The sequence below is a fragment of the Kryptolebias marmoratus genome, linkage group LG20, assembly GCF_001649575.2.
Source record: "Kryptolebias marmoratus isolate JLee-2015 linkage group LG20, ASM164957v2, whole genome shotgun sequence".
Lineage (NCBI taxonomy): Eukaryota > Metazoa > Chordata > Actinopteri > Cyprinodontiformes > Rivulidae > Kryptolebias > Kryptolebias marmoratus.
Genome location: NC_051449.1, coordinates 18,297,621 through 18,314,492, shown reverse-complemented (window position 1 = coordinate 18,314,492; position 16,872 = coordinate 18,297,621). Strand labels below are relative to the sequence as shown.

The following is a 16,872-nucleotide window of genomic DNA, read 5'->3' as shown; positions in this document are numbered from 1 at the left end:
TCAGGGTATTTATCTAATTATTTCATGTAATATTATTACTGCAAACAGCAATCTGAATGGAAAATTACACTATTCAATGTTTTTATGTATTTATTGGAGTGCAAAACTCCAGAGGTGAGACATTCTCACCCCCGGGGTGTGACGATGAGAAGGTCTGAAGAAAGACAGAATAATATATATACTGTACACTCCGAGAAAACTGTCACAATGTTTATTGATATTGTTGTCAAAACAAGAACACCAACCATGATCAGAAGACTGGTTTACCCTGCAAACATGCAGACAGTTGTATCAGTGAAGTGGCAGTATGACCTTTGCTTTAAGGACATGCTATTAAATCTTATTTTCAGTAACACAGATCACTTAAAAACAACTTTTAAGTCTGTAAGTCTGGTACTGGCTGGGGACTGTAAATTTTGAACCTTCTGGATATCAATGTGGCATAATAATAATAATAACAATAATAATAATAATAATAATAATAATAATAATAATAATAATAATAATAATAATAATAATAATAATAATAATAATAATAATAATAAACAAAGTACAAGTAGACAAAACTTTTTGATCAATCAAATTGCAAAACATCAACACAAATTGGTACAGAATACACAAGAGGGCTTTGGCACTGTAAATATGAAGTTCAAAGATAACCTGCTATTACGTGGGCTCTTGATAAAAGAAGAAGGAAAAAACATTTGTTTAGCATATTAAACAGAAAAGCTTATCAGTGTATTCACTAAATCTGAATCACAGACACCACATCAAGAAAAAAAGAAATTTCTGGTTAATCACTTACAGTAGAAATAAGACCCATAAAAACATTCACTGTTCCAACTAGAGTTTGGTGGATTTTTTGTTGTTTTCAGCCACGTATAAATCACTTCCAGCCGTCTTGCTCGTCATATTCCTGTGGAAACAAATGATAACAATGATGCTAAATGCCTCCGACAACAATATCAAAAAGAAAAAATTCCTGGTGACAGAAGGTGATTGGCTGTGTTGTTATTTAGCTTTTTTAAAAGAATAAAAAAGATTTAAAAAATTATAAATATCAGATGCTGTGTAAAACCAGACAACTATGCTGTCTGGTTGGCAGCATAGTTAAAAGCACTAATGTTACTTTGTGAAGACTTTAGGATTTAGACAGACGTACAAGATTCTGATCTCTGCTAGCAAAAGATACAATTTGTTGATGAGTCTGAACTAAATCTTCTAAAATAAATTGTAGACAGGTAATATCATGCCTCAATTAGAAAATAAAATGCATCATCATGAGATATTTCTGGTACTTGTGGCTGCTCCATCCATCCATGGATCTCTGATTCTTTTGTTCACATACACTGTCTTTTATATTATGGCCAAAAATACAAAAAAGCTGATCTCACATGTTTCTTTTTCACAAAGCAAAATAAGTCTGAAAACTAAAAAGTAGCCCATTACATTTTTTGTGCTTATTTTTAAAGCACTTCAAAGTTGATGCTCTATTTTATTACAACTTCTTTTAAAAGAATGTCAGCTGACAAAACCTGATTCTCATTTTGCTCAAGATAAGTTAATTAAAAAGCATTTGTTCACAAAACTGTTGTTGGACTCTTTTTACTGTGTTGACTCCAAATAAAAGCCAAGTGCAGTGTTTAACATTTGCTTACCCAATAACTTTGGCATTGCTTGTTGAATCAGGAAGCTCTTGACTGGTGGTTTCAGGAAGTAGGAAGACAAGAGCTCCAGCGAGCACAGCCAGGCTGCTAAAGACAATGATGGGTATAGAGCGATGGTACACAGCCAGCATGTTGAGCAACGTAGCCAGCAACCCTGCAAGCCTAAAGGCTGCAGAGCCCAGGCCAACAGCAGTTTGTCTGACCAAAAGAGCACAGAATTTACTTTCAAATATACACCAAAAAGACAGAATGTTGTGTTAAAATATTTTATATTTTCAATATCTTTATTTTACACACCTGGCAGTGGTGGGGAACAACTCCTGAATGTAGACCATACACACTGACCCGGCCCAGTTCAAAAAGAACTTCCCTGTAGTTACAAGGACTGTGATAACAACAGCGCTGTCTGAAATTTAGATATAAAAGAAACACAGTTAATTGTTCACAGTATAAAAAATGTTTATTCCTGTGGCCTTTATGTGTTCAGTATTTACCTTGAGGAAAAGCCAGAGTTAAGAGGCAAATAAATCCACCAAGCAGAAGTGTTGATATCAGGGACTTTTTCCTCCCCAAAAACTCCAGAGCCCAGATACAGAGGAGGTGTGCAGGTACCTCAGAGATCCCAAAGAGAAACTGAACCAGGAAGATGCTCAGACCAAACTTTCCCACATTCAGGACAACACAGAAGTAGCCCAGGTTAACTGCAAACCTTAACATTCAGAACAAAAAAAATTGTTGAAGCGTATCAAAACGTAAAAACGTACATTCAAGATGCTTCACTCACCAGGCAAAGGATATAATGAACAAGTTTTTAATCAGAACTGCTGAGGTAAAAATTACTTTGATTCCTCCAGCTTGGACCTTTTGTTCCGCATTTACCTGATGGACAAAAGTATATTGTAAAGAGAAGTTGCAAATTTTACTATGATTCATTAATTACATTTTACAGATTAACCTAAGTATTTTACCAACAACCATTAAATTAAAAAAAGCCCAAGTCCATCCATCAATCCATTTTCTTTACCCTCTTCTTCTTTCCGTGTTGCGAGACAGCTATTTCCAGCAGTCACTGTGCAGGAGGTGGGGGAACAGGTTGCAAGTTCATCACAGGGACACAAAGACACAAACGAGACAAACAACCATTCACACTCTCACTCACACCTAGGAACAAATTAGAGTTACCAATTAATTGCCACCTTATTGTGATAGGGATGTTTGTGTGTCACAAGGACCCTGATGTAATGTTGTGGGGAGCAGTTTGCACCTGGTAGGGTCTTCTCATGGCAAGTTGATTCTGGGTGAGGAGCCAGACAAAGCGTGATTCAACAACCCTTATGATGACTAGATGACTAATGAACAATACCTCGCCCTGACTAGTGACACCAAGGCTCACCCTGAAGCCAGGCCTAGGGAGGCTTGTTAGTGAGAGCCTGGTGGATGGACCCTTACCGTTAAGGTCTGGGCAGGTAGAGCCTGAGCAAACTATAAAATACCTTTCTGTGGACCACCATCTACAGGAGGGACCCCACAAGAATGATGCATTGTGGATTGGGCAGCAGTTGGAGATGGAGGCCTTGGCGATTCAATCCACGGTTGCTGAAACTGACTTTTGTGACATGGGAGAGAGAGAAAGAGAAAAAGGATAGACACTAACCTACTCTGGAGTTTGTAGTGGGTAAGGAGCAGCAAGGAGGGTTGGGGTTTCTTTACCTCCCCTTCCTGAAGACCAAATGTTGGCGTTTTCCTCTTGGGACGAGGGTGGTTTCCCTTCACCTTTGGGTGGGAGAAATGCACCTTCTCCTAGAAGCAGTTTAGAGTACTCAGCCTTTTTTGAGTCCTTGGTTGGAATGCTGAAAGGAGCTTTATCAGAGGACTCAAATATCTTAATGGGGGACTTCAATGCCCAGTGTGATCTAAAAGGCCTTATTGGGTAGAATGATCTACCTGAGCTGAACCAGAGTGGTGCTGCTTAATTTCTGTGGTGCCATGGTTTGTCAAAACAAACATGTTGAATTATGGGGATGTCAATAACTGCATTTGGCACCATCCCCCTGGTAGGGGAAGATGCCAGACAGATCCAGTTTGTCCAAGCATTTAATGAGAGTGTGCTGGGAATGTCTGGTAGAGGTCCCAATCCAAGACATGTTTATCTCCCACCTCTGGCAGAGCTTTTCCAGTATCCCCAGTGAAGCATGATACATTGAATCAGAATGGGCTGTGTTCTGGGCCTCCATTTCTTATGCAGCTGCACAGAAGTGACTAGTGTTTGCTGTGGCAGAAATCCCAGAAACTTCTTGTGGACACTCAATGTGAAGGGAGCTGTTCAGTGAAAAGGTACTACAGCGCTTGGTTAGCTTGTGGAACTCTGTAAGTAGCTAACAGGTATTGGCAGGCCAAGTGGATCACAGCTTGGATAGTTGCAGATTGAGACTTAGAGGGCTATGAGAGGCCTATCACCAGAGCTGAACTCGTGGAGGTAGTTAAATATGCAGTGGCAAAGCTTGGGGGTGGATGTGATTAGGCCTGGTTTCCTCAAAGCTGTGAATATTGTTGGACTGCCTTTGTTGATACACCTGTACAATACCGGTAATGTCTGAAGGTCAGGAAAGCTTTGGACGAGCAGACTTTTCTTTAAAAAAGAAAACAGAAGGTGTGCTCTATCTATAGAAAGATTAGACTCCAAAACACTGAGATCACTTGTTGTCTAATGTTGTTTTAGCAACATTAGACACTTACAGTCATGTTATACAAACCTTTCCCATGCTTAATGAAAGACATGGCTGTAAAAAAAATTTAAGCCTATTTTGATATATTATGGTACAGCAGAGTCTGATTAACCTTGTCCAGCAGGTTCTCTGGTATCTCCTTTTTATTGATTGCTGCAACTTTTCTTATCAGTTTCTTTGCCTCATCGGTTTTTCCCTGTCCCAACAGCCACCTTGCAGATTCAGGAATCCACCTTAAAAAGATGCCAATTCAAAAGGTCAGTTATAAGACAATTTAACAGATTCACATGGTTAAACCAGTTTTGACCAGGCTGTAATAGTTCAGTGTTAATGTCCAAACACAGCATTGTTAATAGTTTATAAATGGAAAGAAAGTTGGCTTTCCTTACAACACTTACCAGATATACAAAAACACCAAGGCTTGTACTCCTGCCATGACGTACTGAGATTTTCTCCAATCACGTATGACATATCCCAAACCAGCCATGGCACACTGTCCAAGACATCCAAACCACTGGCTCAAACAGGAGGCAAGGGACCTTTTCGTGATCCCAATCCACTCTGTGGCTGCAGACAGAAATTAACCAATTAATCTATGCTAAACATTACATTTTTTCTCTATTAAAAGATAAAATCTGTCAAAATAACTTTTTGAAAAAGAAAGCCTATTTTGGACATATGCCCTGAACAGAAGGCATACCTAACACAACAGAGTTGATCCTGTACCCTCCAAGTGCAGCTCCCACAATGAACTGTGATGCAATGTAAGATTCAAAATTTGGGGACACACCAGCAACTATGACAAATATTAACAAGAGAACAACTGGTAGCTGGGTGCTTCTCCTGCGGCCATACCTACAAGTTTGGACAGTGAGGCAGTTGTGTGATTGGTTTGGAGTTTTTATTTCTATGCATTTCTAATAAGTAAATGTATTTTTCATTTGACAAGGCACTTACAAATCAGCTATTGGTCCAAAGAAAAATGAACCGGCAAGCAAACCACACATGAAGATTGTTTGAGTAACTTCAGCCAAATTAGATTTTTCACAGAGAAGATCAAACTGCAAAATAACACAGATAAATATCAGCAGGTTAATCAAGACGTGGTATCTAAGAAAAAAACTGAGTTAAGTTACACATCACACTTACATCAGTGACTATAGTGGCCTCATACAGCATGTTGCCGTACACCCATCTATTCGTGCACCCTGTGGTTTCATTCAGTCCGTACTTCCTGATGGTACCAATGTCCCAGTCCACGGGAACAAACATCTGACACCTGCTGAAGGTCCCATCCTTCTCCCGGGGCAGAGTGAGGTTCAGCTGCTCCTCTGTAGTCAGATTGGGAGCAGCCTGGAGGATCCAGTCTGTGTTACAGTGCCGCTCTGGATCAGACTCGATAAAAAGAAAGCTGGAGAATAAAACTGGCATAATAAAATTTGGAAAAGTTAACCCAAGAATAATAAGCTTTTGGAAGAAACCAAAGTCTCCGATGGTCCTGAGAATTTCTCCAAACTCCACCATCTTTGCACAGGTGAAGCTAACTCTTGCAGTCTTGTTATAGTTTAGATAAAAATCAATATTTAACGGTCTTACTGCAATCAGTAACTGAATATGTAAAAAGCCCAACTTCAAGTCCAAATCTAAGGTTTCTTTTGCAATGGTTAACATGGGGGGTGGGGTGTGGGGGATCTGGTGATTCATGTGCTGCTGAACTACTAGACAGGCCTATAAATTTAAAAAACAAATCAAATTGATGTTTTTAAACCTGTAACAGTAAGCCTTTGCGAATGTATTATTAAATGTATTGTAAAATTCTGGTTAAGAAATTTTTGAGTTCACTGCAAGTTTTTCCCATCTGTTTGTCTCCGTTAGAGTTCTCTGAATATGCTACAGTACACTTTTTGGCATGCCAAATGTCCAAGTGAAGCAGTACAATGTGCCTAAACCCAGTCTTATTGCTCCTCATATCCAGGTGAATGTGAACCCCACGACTGTCTCACTTTTCTCAATAGTCTGCTCACCCCAACCAGATTTAAAGGACTCACCATTTGTGAAAACATATTTGACCCTTTTTGTAAATGGATGCCCCTTCCACATTGCAAACAGGAGAAATCCAGGTTTGGTGAACCAGTGTCACACTCAACTCACAAGTAGTTTCCCACTATGGTTTTATGAATAAACAGAGAGACTCTTGCAAAAGAATTGGCTGCAGACTTTGGAATGACTCAGTTTCCAGTATGTTTTCAACATCATCAGATTCTCCAACAAAGCAGTCAGTGGAAATACCCCGTTCTGATGTTCTGTATTTATTGTACATGACATATATACAGATCCTTTTTAATTATGTCACATATAGACTGCTTACACAATTTCAGTCATCAACCATTTAACCCTTTTCACAGATTTCAAATAAAATGTCAAACTTAATCATAGCCATAATCCTATCAAAACACTTTAACCTCCTTTCTCTGAAGTCCTAAACATAAAATTTATAAAATTTAGAGAATTTAATATCCTCACCCGTCTCCTGGGCCATCCATACCGGTCTTATATTCATGAAGCAGCTTCATCATGCAGAACAGCTTGTTTTCCCATATACACCAAATAATTCCCTGCTGACACGAACTCACTGTGCTGCTGACAGGACTTTGATTTAAAATATATTTCCTAAAAACTCTCGCAAGCAAGCAAGAAGTACCACATCGGTCTGCATTTTATTTCTCCAATAGTTCAGCGGTAAATCTGAATCACAAACACCACACCAGCAAACGAACAAGTAACATTCTGGTTAATATTTTACAATGATAAGTGGACCCATTAAAAAGTTATCTCTTCCAACTAGAGTTTGGTGGAGTTTCTGTTGTTTTCAGTCACGTAGAAATCACTTCCAGTCTTCTTGTTGATCATATTTCTACGAGAACAAACAATAATAGCAATGCAAAATGCTGTAGACAATCATAATAAAAAGCAAAGGGTGCTTTTAACAAATGTATGTAGTATTTGAATATGTCATTTCTTTTCCTTAGTTTTTTTTCTTTTATTTCTGTAAAAGTCTTTGGTGTAAAGATTTTGGGACAAGAATCAAGCTTAAACAACATTTATATTCTTAAAGTTATTGCGACATACAAGTTCATGTACAACCCCTTTTCTAAAAAAGCTGCATTGTGTAAAATGTACATAAAAACAGTACAAACAAATTTGCAAATCTCTTTTATATTTTATACACAATGGAATATACTAAACATATCAAATGTTTAAACTAAGAAATTGTACCATATTTGAAAAAAAAACAATTGATAATTGTTAATTTCATTGCAGCAACACACCCCAAAAAATACAAACATAGGAAACAAAATGCTTTAAAAATAAGTGGTACAAATAAGAAACAGCAGGTGGGGCATTTAGACAAACTAAATTAACTGACAACAGGTCAGTAAGAGGACTGGGTATAAAAAGAGCACTTCAGAGACTGAATCTCTCAAAAGTAATAATGGGCAGAGGTTCATCAGTCTGTGAAAAACTGAGTCGAAAAATAGTGGAACGGTTTCAGAATAATGTTCATCAATGTAAAGTTGGGAAAACTTTGAATGTACGATCATCTCCAGTTCATAACATCATCAAAAGATTTAATGAATCCGGAGAAATCTCTGAGCTCAAAGGACTGAAGGTCAGTATTGGATGGCTGTGATCTTTGGACCCTCGGGTGGCATTGCATTTAAAACAGGTCTGACTGTTGTGGACATCACTACATGGGAGGGATTGTCTGGCTTGTTATTAAATCGCAGTTTAAAGGTTTGACTCCCTGGTGGTATGGGGTGCATTACTGCCTTTGGCATGGGCAGTTTACACATTTGGAAAGCCACCATCAATGCAGAAAAATATATAGAACAACATATGCTCCCATCCAGAGAATGTCTTTTTTTAAGGAAGGCTTTGCTTATTTCATGCTTATTACAACAGCATGGTTTCGTAGTAGGAAGGTCCAGGTGCTGAACTGACCTGCCTACAGTTCAGACCTCTGAACAACTGAAATCATTGGATGCATCATAAAACAAAAAATTGTCAAAGGAGACCCAAGTGTGTTGAACAGCTTGAATCCTCTATCAGACAAGAATGGGACAACATTCCCCTCTAAAAACTCCAGCAGCTGCTCTCCTCAGCTCTTAAACGTTTACAGACTGTTGTTAAAAGAAGAGAGGATGTTTCACAGAGGGAAACATGGACCTGTCACAACTTCTTAAAGATGTGTTGCTGCCATAAAATTCAATGTTAACTTTATTTTTTCCTAAAACTAGTCAAACTTCTTAGTTTAAACATCTGATATCTTTATAATGTTCCATTGCAAATAAAATGTGGGTTTATGAGCTTTGCAAATCATTGCATTCTGTTTTTATTTACATTTTATACAACTCCAAACTTTTTTGGAAGTGGGGTTGTATCTGATTTTCTTGGTAGGAAGCAAAGACTTTCAGGACAAAAATTCTAGGGTTATTTTGTGTTCTGACCCCAATAAAAGCTAACAGTGCTATATAACATTTGCTTACCCAATGTCCTCGGCATCACTTGCTGAATCAGGAAGCTCTTGCCTGGTGGTTTCAGGAAGCAGGAACACGAGAGCTCCAGCGAGCACAGCCATGCTGCTAAAGACAATGATGGGTATAGAGCGATGGTACACAGCCAGCATGTTGAGCAACGGAGCCAGCAACCCTGCAAGCCTAAATGCTATAGAGCCCAGGCCAACAGCTGTTTTTCTACAGTGGAGAACATAATTCAGTTTCAGACATACAGTGTTGTTAAAAGTACTTATAAAATGTATAGTATATATTCAATATTTTTATTTTACACACCTGACAGAGGTGGGGAACAACTCCTGAATGTAGACCATACACACTGACCCGGCCCAGTTCAAAAAGAACTTCCCTGTAGTTACAAGGACTGTGATAACAACAGCGCTGTCTGAAATTTCGATATAAAAGAAACGCAGTTGATTGTTCACAGTTAAAAAAAAGTTTATTCCTGTGGCCTTTATGTGTTCAGTATTTACCTTGAGGAAAAGCCAGAGTTAAGAGGCAAATAAATCCACCAAGCAGAAGTGTTGATATCAGGGACTTTTTCCTCCCCAAAAACTCCAGAGCCCAGTTACAGAGGAGGTGTGCAGGTACCTCAGAGATCCCAAAGAGAAACTGAACCAGGAAGATGCTCAGACCAAACTTTCCCACATTCAGGACAACACAGAAGTAGCCCAGGTTAACTGCAAACCTTAACATTCAGAACAAAAAAAATTGTTGAAGCGTATCAAAACGTAAAAACGTACATTCAAGATGCTTCACTCACCAGGCAAAGGATATAATGAACAAGTTTTTAATCAGAACTGCTGAGGTAAAAATTACTTTGATTCCTCCAGCTTGGACCTTTTGTTCCGCATTTACCTGATGGACAAAAGTATATTGTAAAGAGAAGTTGCAAATTTTACTATGATTCATTAATTACATTTTACAGATTAACCTAAGTATTTTACCAACAACCATTAAATTAAAAAAAGCCCAAGTCCATCCATCAATCCATTTTCTTTACCCTCTTCTTCTTTCCGTGTTGCGAGACAGCTATTTCCAGCAGTCACTGTGCAGGAGGTGGGGGAACAGGTTGCAAGTTCATCACAGGGACACAAAGACACAAACGAGACAAACAACCATTCACACTCTCACTCACACCTAGGAACAAATTAGAGTTACCAATTAATTGCCACCTTATTGTGATAGGGATGTTTGTGTGTCACAAGGACCCTGATGTAATGTTGTGGGGAGCAGTTTGCACCTGGTAGGGTCTTCTCATGGCAAGTTGATTCTGGGTGAGGAGCCAGACAAAGCGTGATTCAACAACCCTTATGATGACTAGATGACTAATGAACAATACCTCGCCCTGACTAGTGACACCAAGGCTCACCCTGAAGCCAGGCCTAGGGAGGCTTGTTAGTGAGAGCCTGGTGGATGGACCCTTACCGTTAAGGTCTGGGCAGGTAGAGCCTGAGCAAACTATAAAATACCTTTCTGTGGACCACCATCTACAGGAGGGACCCCACAAGAATGATGCATTGTGGATTGGGCAGCAGTTGGAGATGGAGGCCTTGGCGATTCAATCCACGGTTGCTGAAACTGACTTTTGTGACATGGGAGAGAGAGAAAGAGAAAAAGGATAGACACTAACCTACTCTGGAGTTTGTAGTGGGTAAGGAGCAGCAAGGAGGGTTGGGGTTTCTTTACCTCCCCTTCCTGAAGACCAAATGTTGGCGTTTTCCTCTTGGGACGAGGGTGGTTTCCCTTCACCTTTGGGTGGGAGAAATGCACCTTCTCCTAGAAGCAGTTTAGAGTACTCAGCCTTTTTTGAGTCCTTGGTTGGAATGCTGAAAGGAGCTTTATCAGAGGACTCAAATATCTTAATGGGGGACTTCAATGCCCAGTGTGATCTAAAAGGCCTTATTGGGTAGAATGATCTACCTGAGCTGAACCAGAGTGGTGCTGCTTAATTTCTGTGGTGCCATGGTTTGTCAAAACAAACATGTTGAATTATGGGGATGTCAATAACTGCATTTGGCACCATCCCCCTGGTAGGGGAAGATGCCAGACAGATCCAGTTTGTCCAAGCATTTAATGAGAGTGTGCTGGGAATGTCTGGTAGAGGTCCCAATCCAAGACATGTTTATCTCCCACCTCTGGCAGAGCTTTTCCAGTATCCCCAGTGAAGCATGATACATTGAATCAGAATGGGCTGTGTTCTGGGCCTCCATTTCTTATGCAGCTGCACAGAAGTGACTAGTGTTTGCTGTGGCAGAAATCCCAGAAACTTCTTGTGGACACTCAATGTGAAGGGAGCTGTTCAGTGAAAAGGTACTACAGCGCTTGGTTAGCTTGTGGAACTCTGTAAGTAGCTAACAGGTATTGGCAGGCCAAGTGGATCACAGCTTGGATAGTTGCAGATTGAGACTTAGAGGGCTATGAGAGGCCTATCACCAGAGCTGAACTCGTGGAGGTAGTTAAATATGCAGTGGCAAAGCTTGGGGGTGGATGTGATTAGGCCTGGTTTCCTCAAAGCTGTGAATATTGTTGGACTGCCTTTGTTGATACACCTGTACAATACCGGTAATGTCTGAAGGTCAGGAAAGCTTTGGACGAGCAGACTTTTCTTTAAAAAAGAAAACAGAAGGTGTGCTCTATCTATAGAAAGATTAGACTCCAAAACACTGAGATCACTTGTTGTCTAATGTTGTTTTAGCAACATTAGACACTTACAGTCATGTTATACAAACCTTTCCCATGCTTAATGAAAGACATGGCTGTAAAAAAAATTTAAGCCTATTTTGATATATTATGGTACAGCAGAGTCTGATTAACCTTGTCCAGCAGGTTCTCTGGTATCTCCTTTTTATTGATTGCTGCAACTTTTCTTATCAGTTTCTTTGCCTCATCGGTTTTTCCCTGTCCCAACAGCCACCTTGCAGATTCAGGAATCCACCTTAAAAAGATGCCAATTCAAAAGGTCAGTTATAAGACAATTTAACAGATTCACATGGTTAAACCAGTTTTGACCAGGCTGTAATAGTTCAGTGTTAATGTCCAAACACAGCATTGTTAATAGTTTATAAATGGAAAGAAAGTTGGCTTTCCTTACAACACTTACCAGATATACAAAAACACCAAGGCTTGTACTCCTGCCATGACGTACTGAGATTTTCTCCAATCACGTATGACATATCCCAAACCAGCCATGGCACACTGTCCAAGACATCCAAACCACTGGCTCAAACAGGAGGCAAGGGACCTTTTCGTGATCCCAATCCACTCTGTGGCTGCAGACAGAAATTAACCAATTAATCTATGCTAAACATTACATTTTTTCTCTATTAAAAGATAAAATCTGTCAAAATAACTTTTTGAAAAAGAAAGCCTATTTTGGACATATGCCCTGAACAGAAGGCATACCTAACACAACAGAGTTGATCCTGTACCCTCCAAGTGCAGCTCCCACAATGAACTGTGATGCAATGTAAGATTCAAAATTTGGGGACACACCAGCAACTATGACAAATATTAACAAGAGAACAACTGGTAGCTGGGTGCTTCTCCTGCGGCCATACCTACAAGTTTGGACAGTGAGGCAGTTGTGTGATTGGTTTGGAGTTTTTATTTCTATGCATTTCTAATAAGTAAATGTATTTTTCATTTGACAAGGCACTTACAAATCAGCTATTGGTCCAAAGAAAAATGAACCGGCAAGCAAACCACACATGAAGATTGTTTGAGTAACTTCAGCCAAATTAGATTTTTCACAGAGAAGATCAAACTGCAAAATAACACAGATAAATATCAGCAGGTTAATCAAGACGTGGTATCTAAGAAAAAAACTGAGTTAAGTTACACATCACACTTACATCAGTGACTATAGTGGCCTCATACAGCATGTTGCCGTACACCCATCTATTCGTGCACCCTGTGGTTTCATTCAGTCCGTACTTCCTGATGGTACCAATGTCCCAGTCCACGGGAACAAACATCTGACACCTGCTGAAGGTCCCATCCTTCTCCCGGGGCAGAGTGAGGTTCAGCTGCTCCTCTGTAGTCAGATTGGGAGCAGCCTGGAGGATCCAGTCTGTGTTACAGTGCCGCTCTGGATCAGACTCAATAAAAATAAAGCTGGAGAAAAAACCTGACAGTAAAAATTGTGGAAAAGTTAACCCAAGAATAATAAGTTTTTGGAAGAAACCAAAGTCTCCGATGGTCCTGAGAATTTCTCCAAAACCCACCATCTTCACATAAGAAGCAACTAATTTTTGCAGCCCTGTAGCTCAAATAAACATCAATGTTTAACTTTCTGACTGCAATCAGTAAATTGGTACCATAAAAAAAGCCCACCTTTAAATGGCTAATGTGTTAAAAAAAAAAAGAAGACAATGGTGAAAACTGGAGGGTACGCCATGACATAGCATATTAAATGAAGGATGTCATTATTTTCATTCTATCATGTGACTTCATTCAATTATTACAATCAGTTATGTGTTTCTCTTTTACATCTTATCACAAATATTTTGTGGGAAAATATTGCAACTCTTTTCTGTATGAAGCAGCTAGGGTTTGTCCTAAGTTTTTCTTAGATAACAGCAGCCTTCCACTCCTGAACAAAACAAGAGCGTCTTTCCAAATGGTTTGTTTACTAGATATTTACTGTACAGGAGGAAAAGTCGCACAGAGCACGCAGCTCTGTATACGACGTTTGCTCACAGTTAGCAGCTTTTATAGTACAGAAGGGAATCACAAGTCATCAGAAGAAACAGACATCTCAGGTTAATTGTGTTTATAAGATGTTGTCCAAAGATGCAGAGACAGACATCTGCTGCTGATTGGCTTATGGAAGGCAAAGGTCTTGTTTCTCCTATTGTAAGGTTTCAACATAAGAAAAATCATTTACACAGCAGGAGTTCAAGAGAGTCACCCTCAGTTCAAAACTTACAAAGATTTTAAAAGTTTACCTCATAAACACACACATCTGAATGTTATTCCCTGTTCTGACACTACAATAAAAACCAACAGTACTGTTTAGCATTTTCTTACCTGATGTCCTCTGCATCACTACTTGAAGCATGAAGCTCTTTCTTGCTAAAAATGAATGTCATACCCACTCTGAGCTGTAACTTTGCAACAGCAGGGTCAAGATGCAAGTCGTGTCAATGGATTTTTTTTTCAACAAATACAGTTTATCTTATATTAACAGTCTCTCAAAAATATCTCTTTATGCAAAACCATAAAATCTGCCGATCTGTCCATCCAGTCTCTGTCCCTGTTTGATGCTGTTTAAGATCACAGCCAGGGAATGAGAGGGTGGGTGATAGCCTGGACATGATGCCTTTCAGGGCCAAAACACAGAGACACAACCATGCATGCACACTCACACCTAAGAGCAATTTAGACTTGCTGGTTAACCTAACATGCATGTTTTGGGACTTGGGGAGAAAACCCACTCATGCACAAGAAGAGCATGCAAACTCCACACAGAGTTTTGAACCCAGAACCTTGTTGCTGGGAGGAAACCGTAATAACCAGCTGAACCACAGTGCAGCCCACAAATCCCAAAATGATGCTGATTATCAACCTTACTTGTTGTAAGACATTCCAGTTGGTTTTGAGAACAATTACCTTGAAAACTGATTGCAGTTCCACCATTGTCAGCTAATGGTGCTCATTAACAAATGTAAACACACCTGCAGACCTAGGACTGTAAACATGACTAAATATTAACTTTTAAAACTGTTGTGTTAACACAGTTGTGTCAAACAAGCAGTTTCTATTTTCAGCAACAATGATATGGCAGTAGGTTGAGTCAGTCTGGTTAACCTCATCCAGCAAATTCTCTGGTATTTCCATTTTAATGATTGCTGCAACTTTTGGTAGCAGTTTCTTTCCTTCCTCAGTTCTTCACAAATGTAAAGAAAACTGGCTTTGCATCCATTGCTTCCAATGTACCATTTGAACAAGAACACAAAAGCTTCCTGCCAAGATATAGGAAGATTTTCTCAGGTCACAAATGACCCACCAGCCATGCCACACAGTCCATCACATCCAAACAACTGGCTCATACAGGAGGAAAAGGGTCTTTTAGCAATCCAAATTCTTCCTGGAGCTGCAAACAGAAATTAAACAATAAAACATGTCATACTAAATAAAAAAGATTTTTTAAAAGAAGCTCAATGTTGAATAAATGTTCTGAACAGAAGCACCTAACCCAACAGAGCTGATCCTATATCCTTGAAAAGCAGCTCCCACAATGAACTCTAAGACTCGATACTTGGAAACACGCCAGCAACTATGACAAACATCAACATGAGGAGCACTGGTAGTTGGGTGGTTCTCCTTCAGCCATACCTAAAGTTTACACAGTGAGACAGTTTCATGATTGGTTTGGAGTTTCTATTTTCAAACATTTTTAATATGTCACTGGTACTTTCATTTTAAAAACACAATGACAAAAAAACCAAAACAAACCAAAACAATAAAAATAAATAAGTTCAGCACCTAAAAAGGAATGGTCCGATTTGGATGTATTTTGGCATACATGCAGACCAATGATGGGCGTGCAAATGACTTGATTTAGAAGCAGCAGACACATCGACAATGGACACAGGAGGAAAAAAATGTTGGCATCACAAGTGTAGCGTTATCAGGCAGTTGTCAGAGTGTCACTCGAAAATGTGAGTGAAGGTCACCAGGCACGCAGTGACTCATAGACACATCAAACAGCATTACCACCATTTTTAATACTTCCGACTGGTTGAATTGTTCAACTGTCCAGCATGTGGGGCGTACAGATGTCACAACGACCAGGACACCTACACACCATCTGGTTTCCCAAGAAATCCTCTCACCAAGGAAGGATCATTGCATTGTGGGTCAAGTAATACAAAACTCCATGACATTTGTACCTGCTATTCAGATGTAGGTACTGGACTCTTTACAATATCCCGTGTCATACCGCACCATGCCTCGATTACTGGAAACAGCTGGACTACAGGTTTACAAACCCATGCATACAAATTTGTTCCTGCACTGAATCACCACTTGTATCCACATAACACTGACATGGGCCCAGAAGTGCGTCCATACTACCAACTGATCTGATATTGTACCCAATACAATACAGACAACATGACCTTTCAACATGCTCAGTTTGTTTTCATTTCCACCAGTCTGTTTTGATGCTTAACTTTTTCTGTCAATGAGTATGCTTCTAAGACAGGAGTCAGCCACTGGTCCAAAACTAAAACAACCAGCAAATATACCCGTCAGGAAGATCATCTGAGCATCTTCAGACATGTTAGACTTCTCACAGATAAGATCAAACTGGAGGAAAAAAAAAAACCCACAGAAATATCAGAAAGGTTGTCAAAGATAGATGGCATCACATAATACAGGACTTACATCAGTAACTATAGTGGCCTCATACAGCATGTTGTCTTACACCCATCCATTCATGCACTCTGTGGTTTCATTCAGTCTGAACTTCCTGACAGCACTGATGTCCCAGTCCACAGGAACAACCGTCCGGCACCTGCTGAAGGTCCCATCCTCCTCCCGGGACAGAGTCCGGTTCAGCTGCTCCTCTGTAGTCAGACTGGGAGCAGTCCTCATGAGCCAGTCCGAATTAGATTTGAAAAAAAGAAAGCTGCAGAAGAAAACTGATAGTACAATTTTTTAAATGGATAACCCTCATGGAAGAAACCAAATCAATTATCTTTATTCTCTTGTAGTCTAATTATAGCTCTAACAAAAATGGTTAATTAACTTTCTGACTGCAATCAGTATGTAAACAGCCCACCTTCGAGATCAAACCTGACTTTTAGTTATGGCTGATATGTTAAAGAAAGGAAACGATGAAAACTGGGGTGTAAACCATGACAGGGTGTGTTAAATTTTAAAAAAAGGATGTCATCA

General features: G+C 39.6%; 2 protein-coding genes across 2 annotated transcripts; both read right to left on the bottom strand.

Moving 5' to 3' along the window:
* Nucleotides 1–6,127, bottom strand: LOC112450665 (solute carrier family 22 member 13). The gene is made up of 10 exons (XM_025006920.2): nt 5,543–6,127; nt 5,351–5,454; nt 5,094–5,248; nt 4,792–4,960; nt 4,506–4,626; nt 2,452–2,546; nt 2,162–2,376; nt 1,965–2,073; nt 1,659–1,865; nt 1–916 (listed from the first exon to the last, which is right to left on the bottom strand). The coding sequence occupies exons 1-10, from the start codon at nt 6,095–6,097 to the stop codon at nt 844–846; spliced, it is 1,803 nt and encodes a 600-aa protein (XP_024862688.1). The 5' UTR covers nt 6,098–6,127; the 3' UTR covers nt 1–843.
* A 1,044-nt stretch (nt 6,128–7,171) lies between these two features.
* Nucleotides 7,172–16,732, bottom strand: LOC108238625 (solute carrier family 22 member 13). The gene is made up of 10 exons (XM_017420833.3): nt 12,822–16,732; nt 12,630–12,733; nt 12,373–12,527; nt 12,071–12,239; nt 11,785–11,905; nt 9,731–9,825; nt 9,441–9,655; nt 9,244–9,352; nt 8,941–9,147; nt 7,172–7,307 (listed from the first exon to the last, which is right to left on the bottom strand). The coding sequence occupies exons 1-10, from the start codon at nt 13,194–13,196 to the stop codon at nt 7,235–7,237; spliced, it is 1,623 nt and encodes a 540-aa protein (XP_017276322.1). The 5' UTR covers nt 13,197–16,732; the 3' UTR covers nt 7,172–7,234.
* Nucleotides 16,733–16,872: the final 140 nt, after the last annotated feature.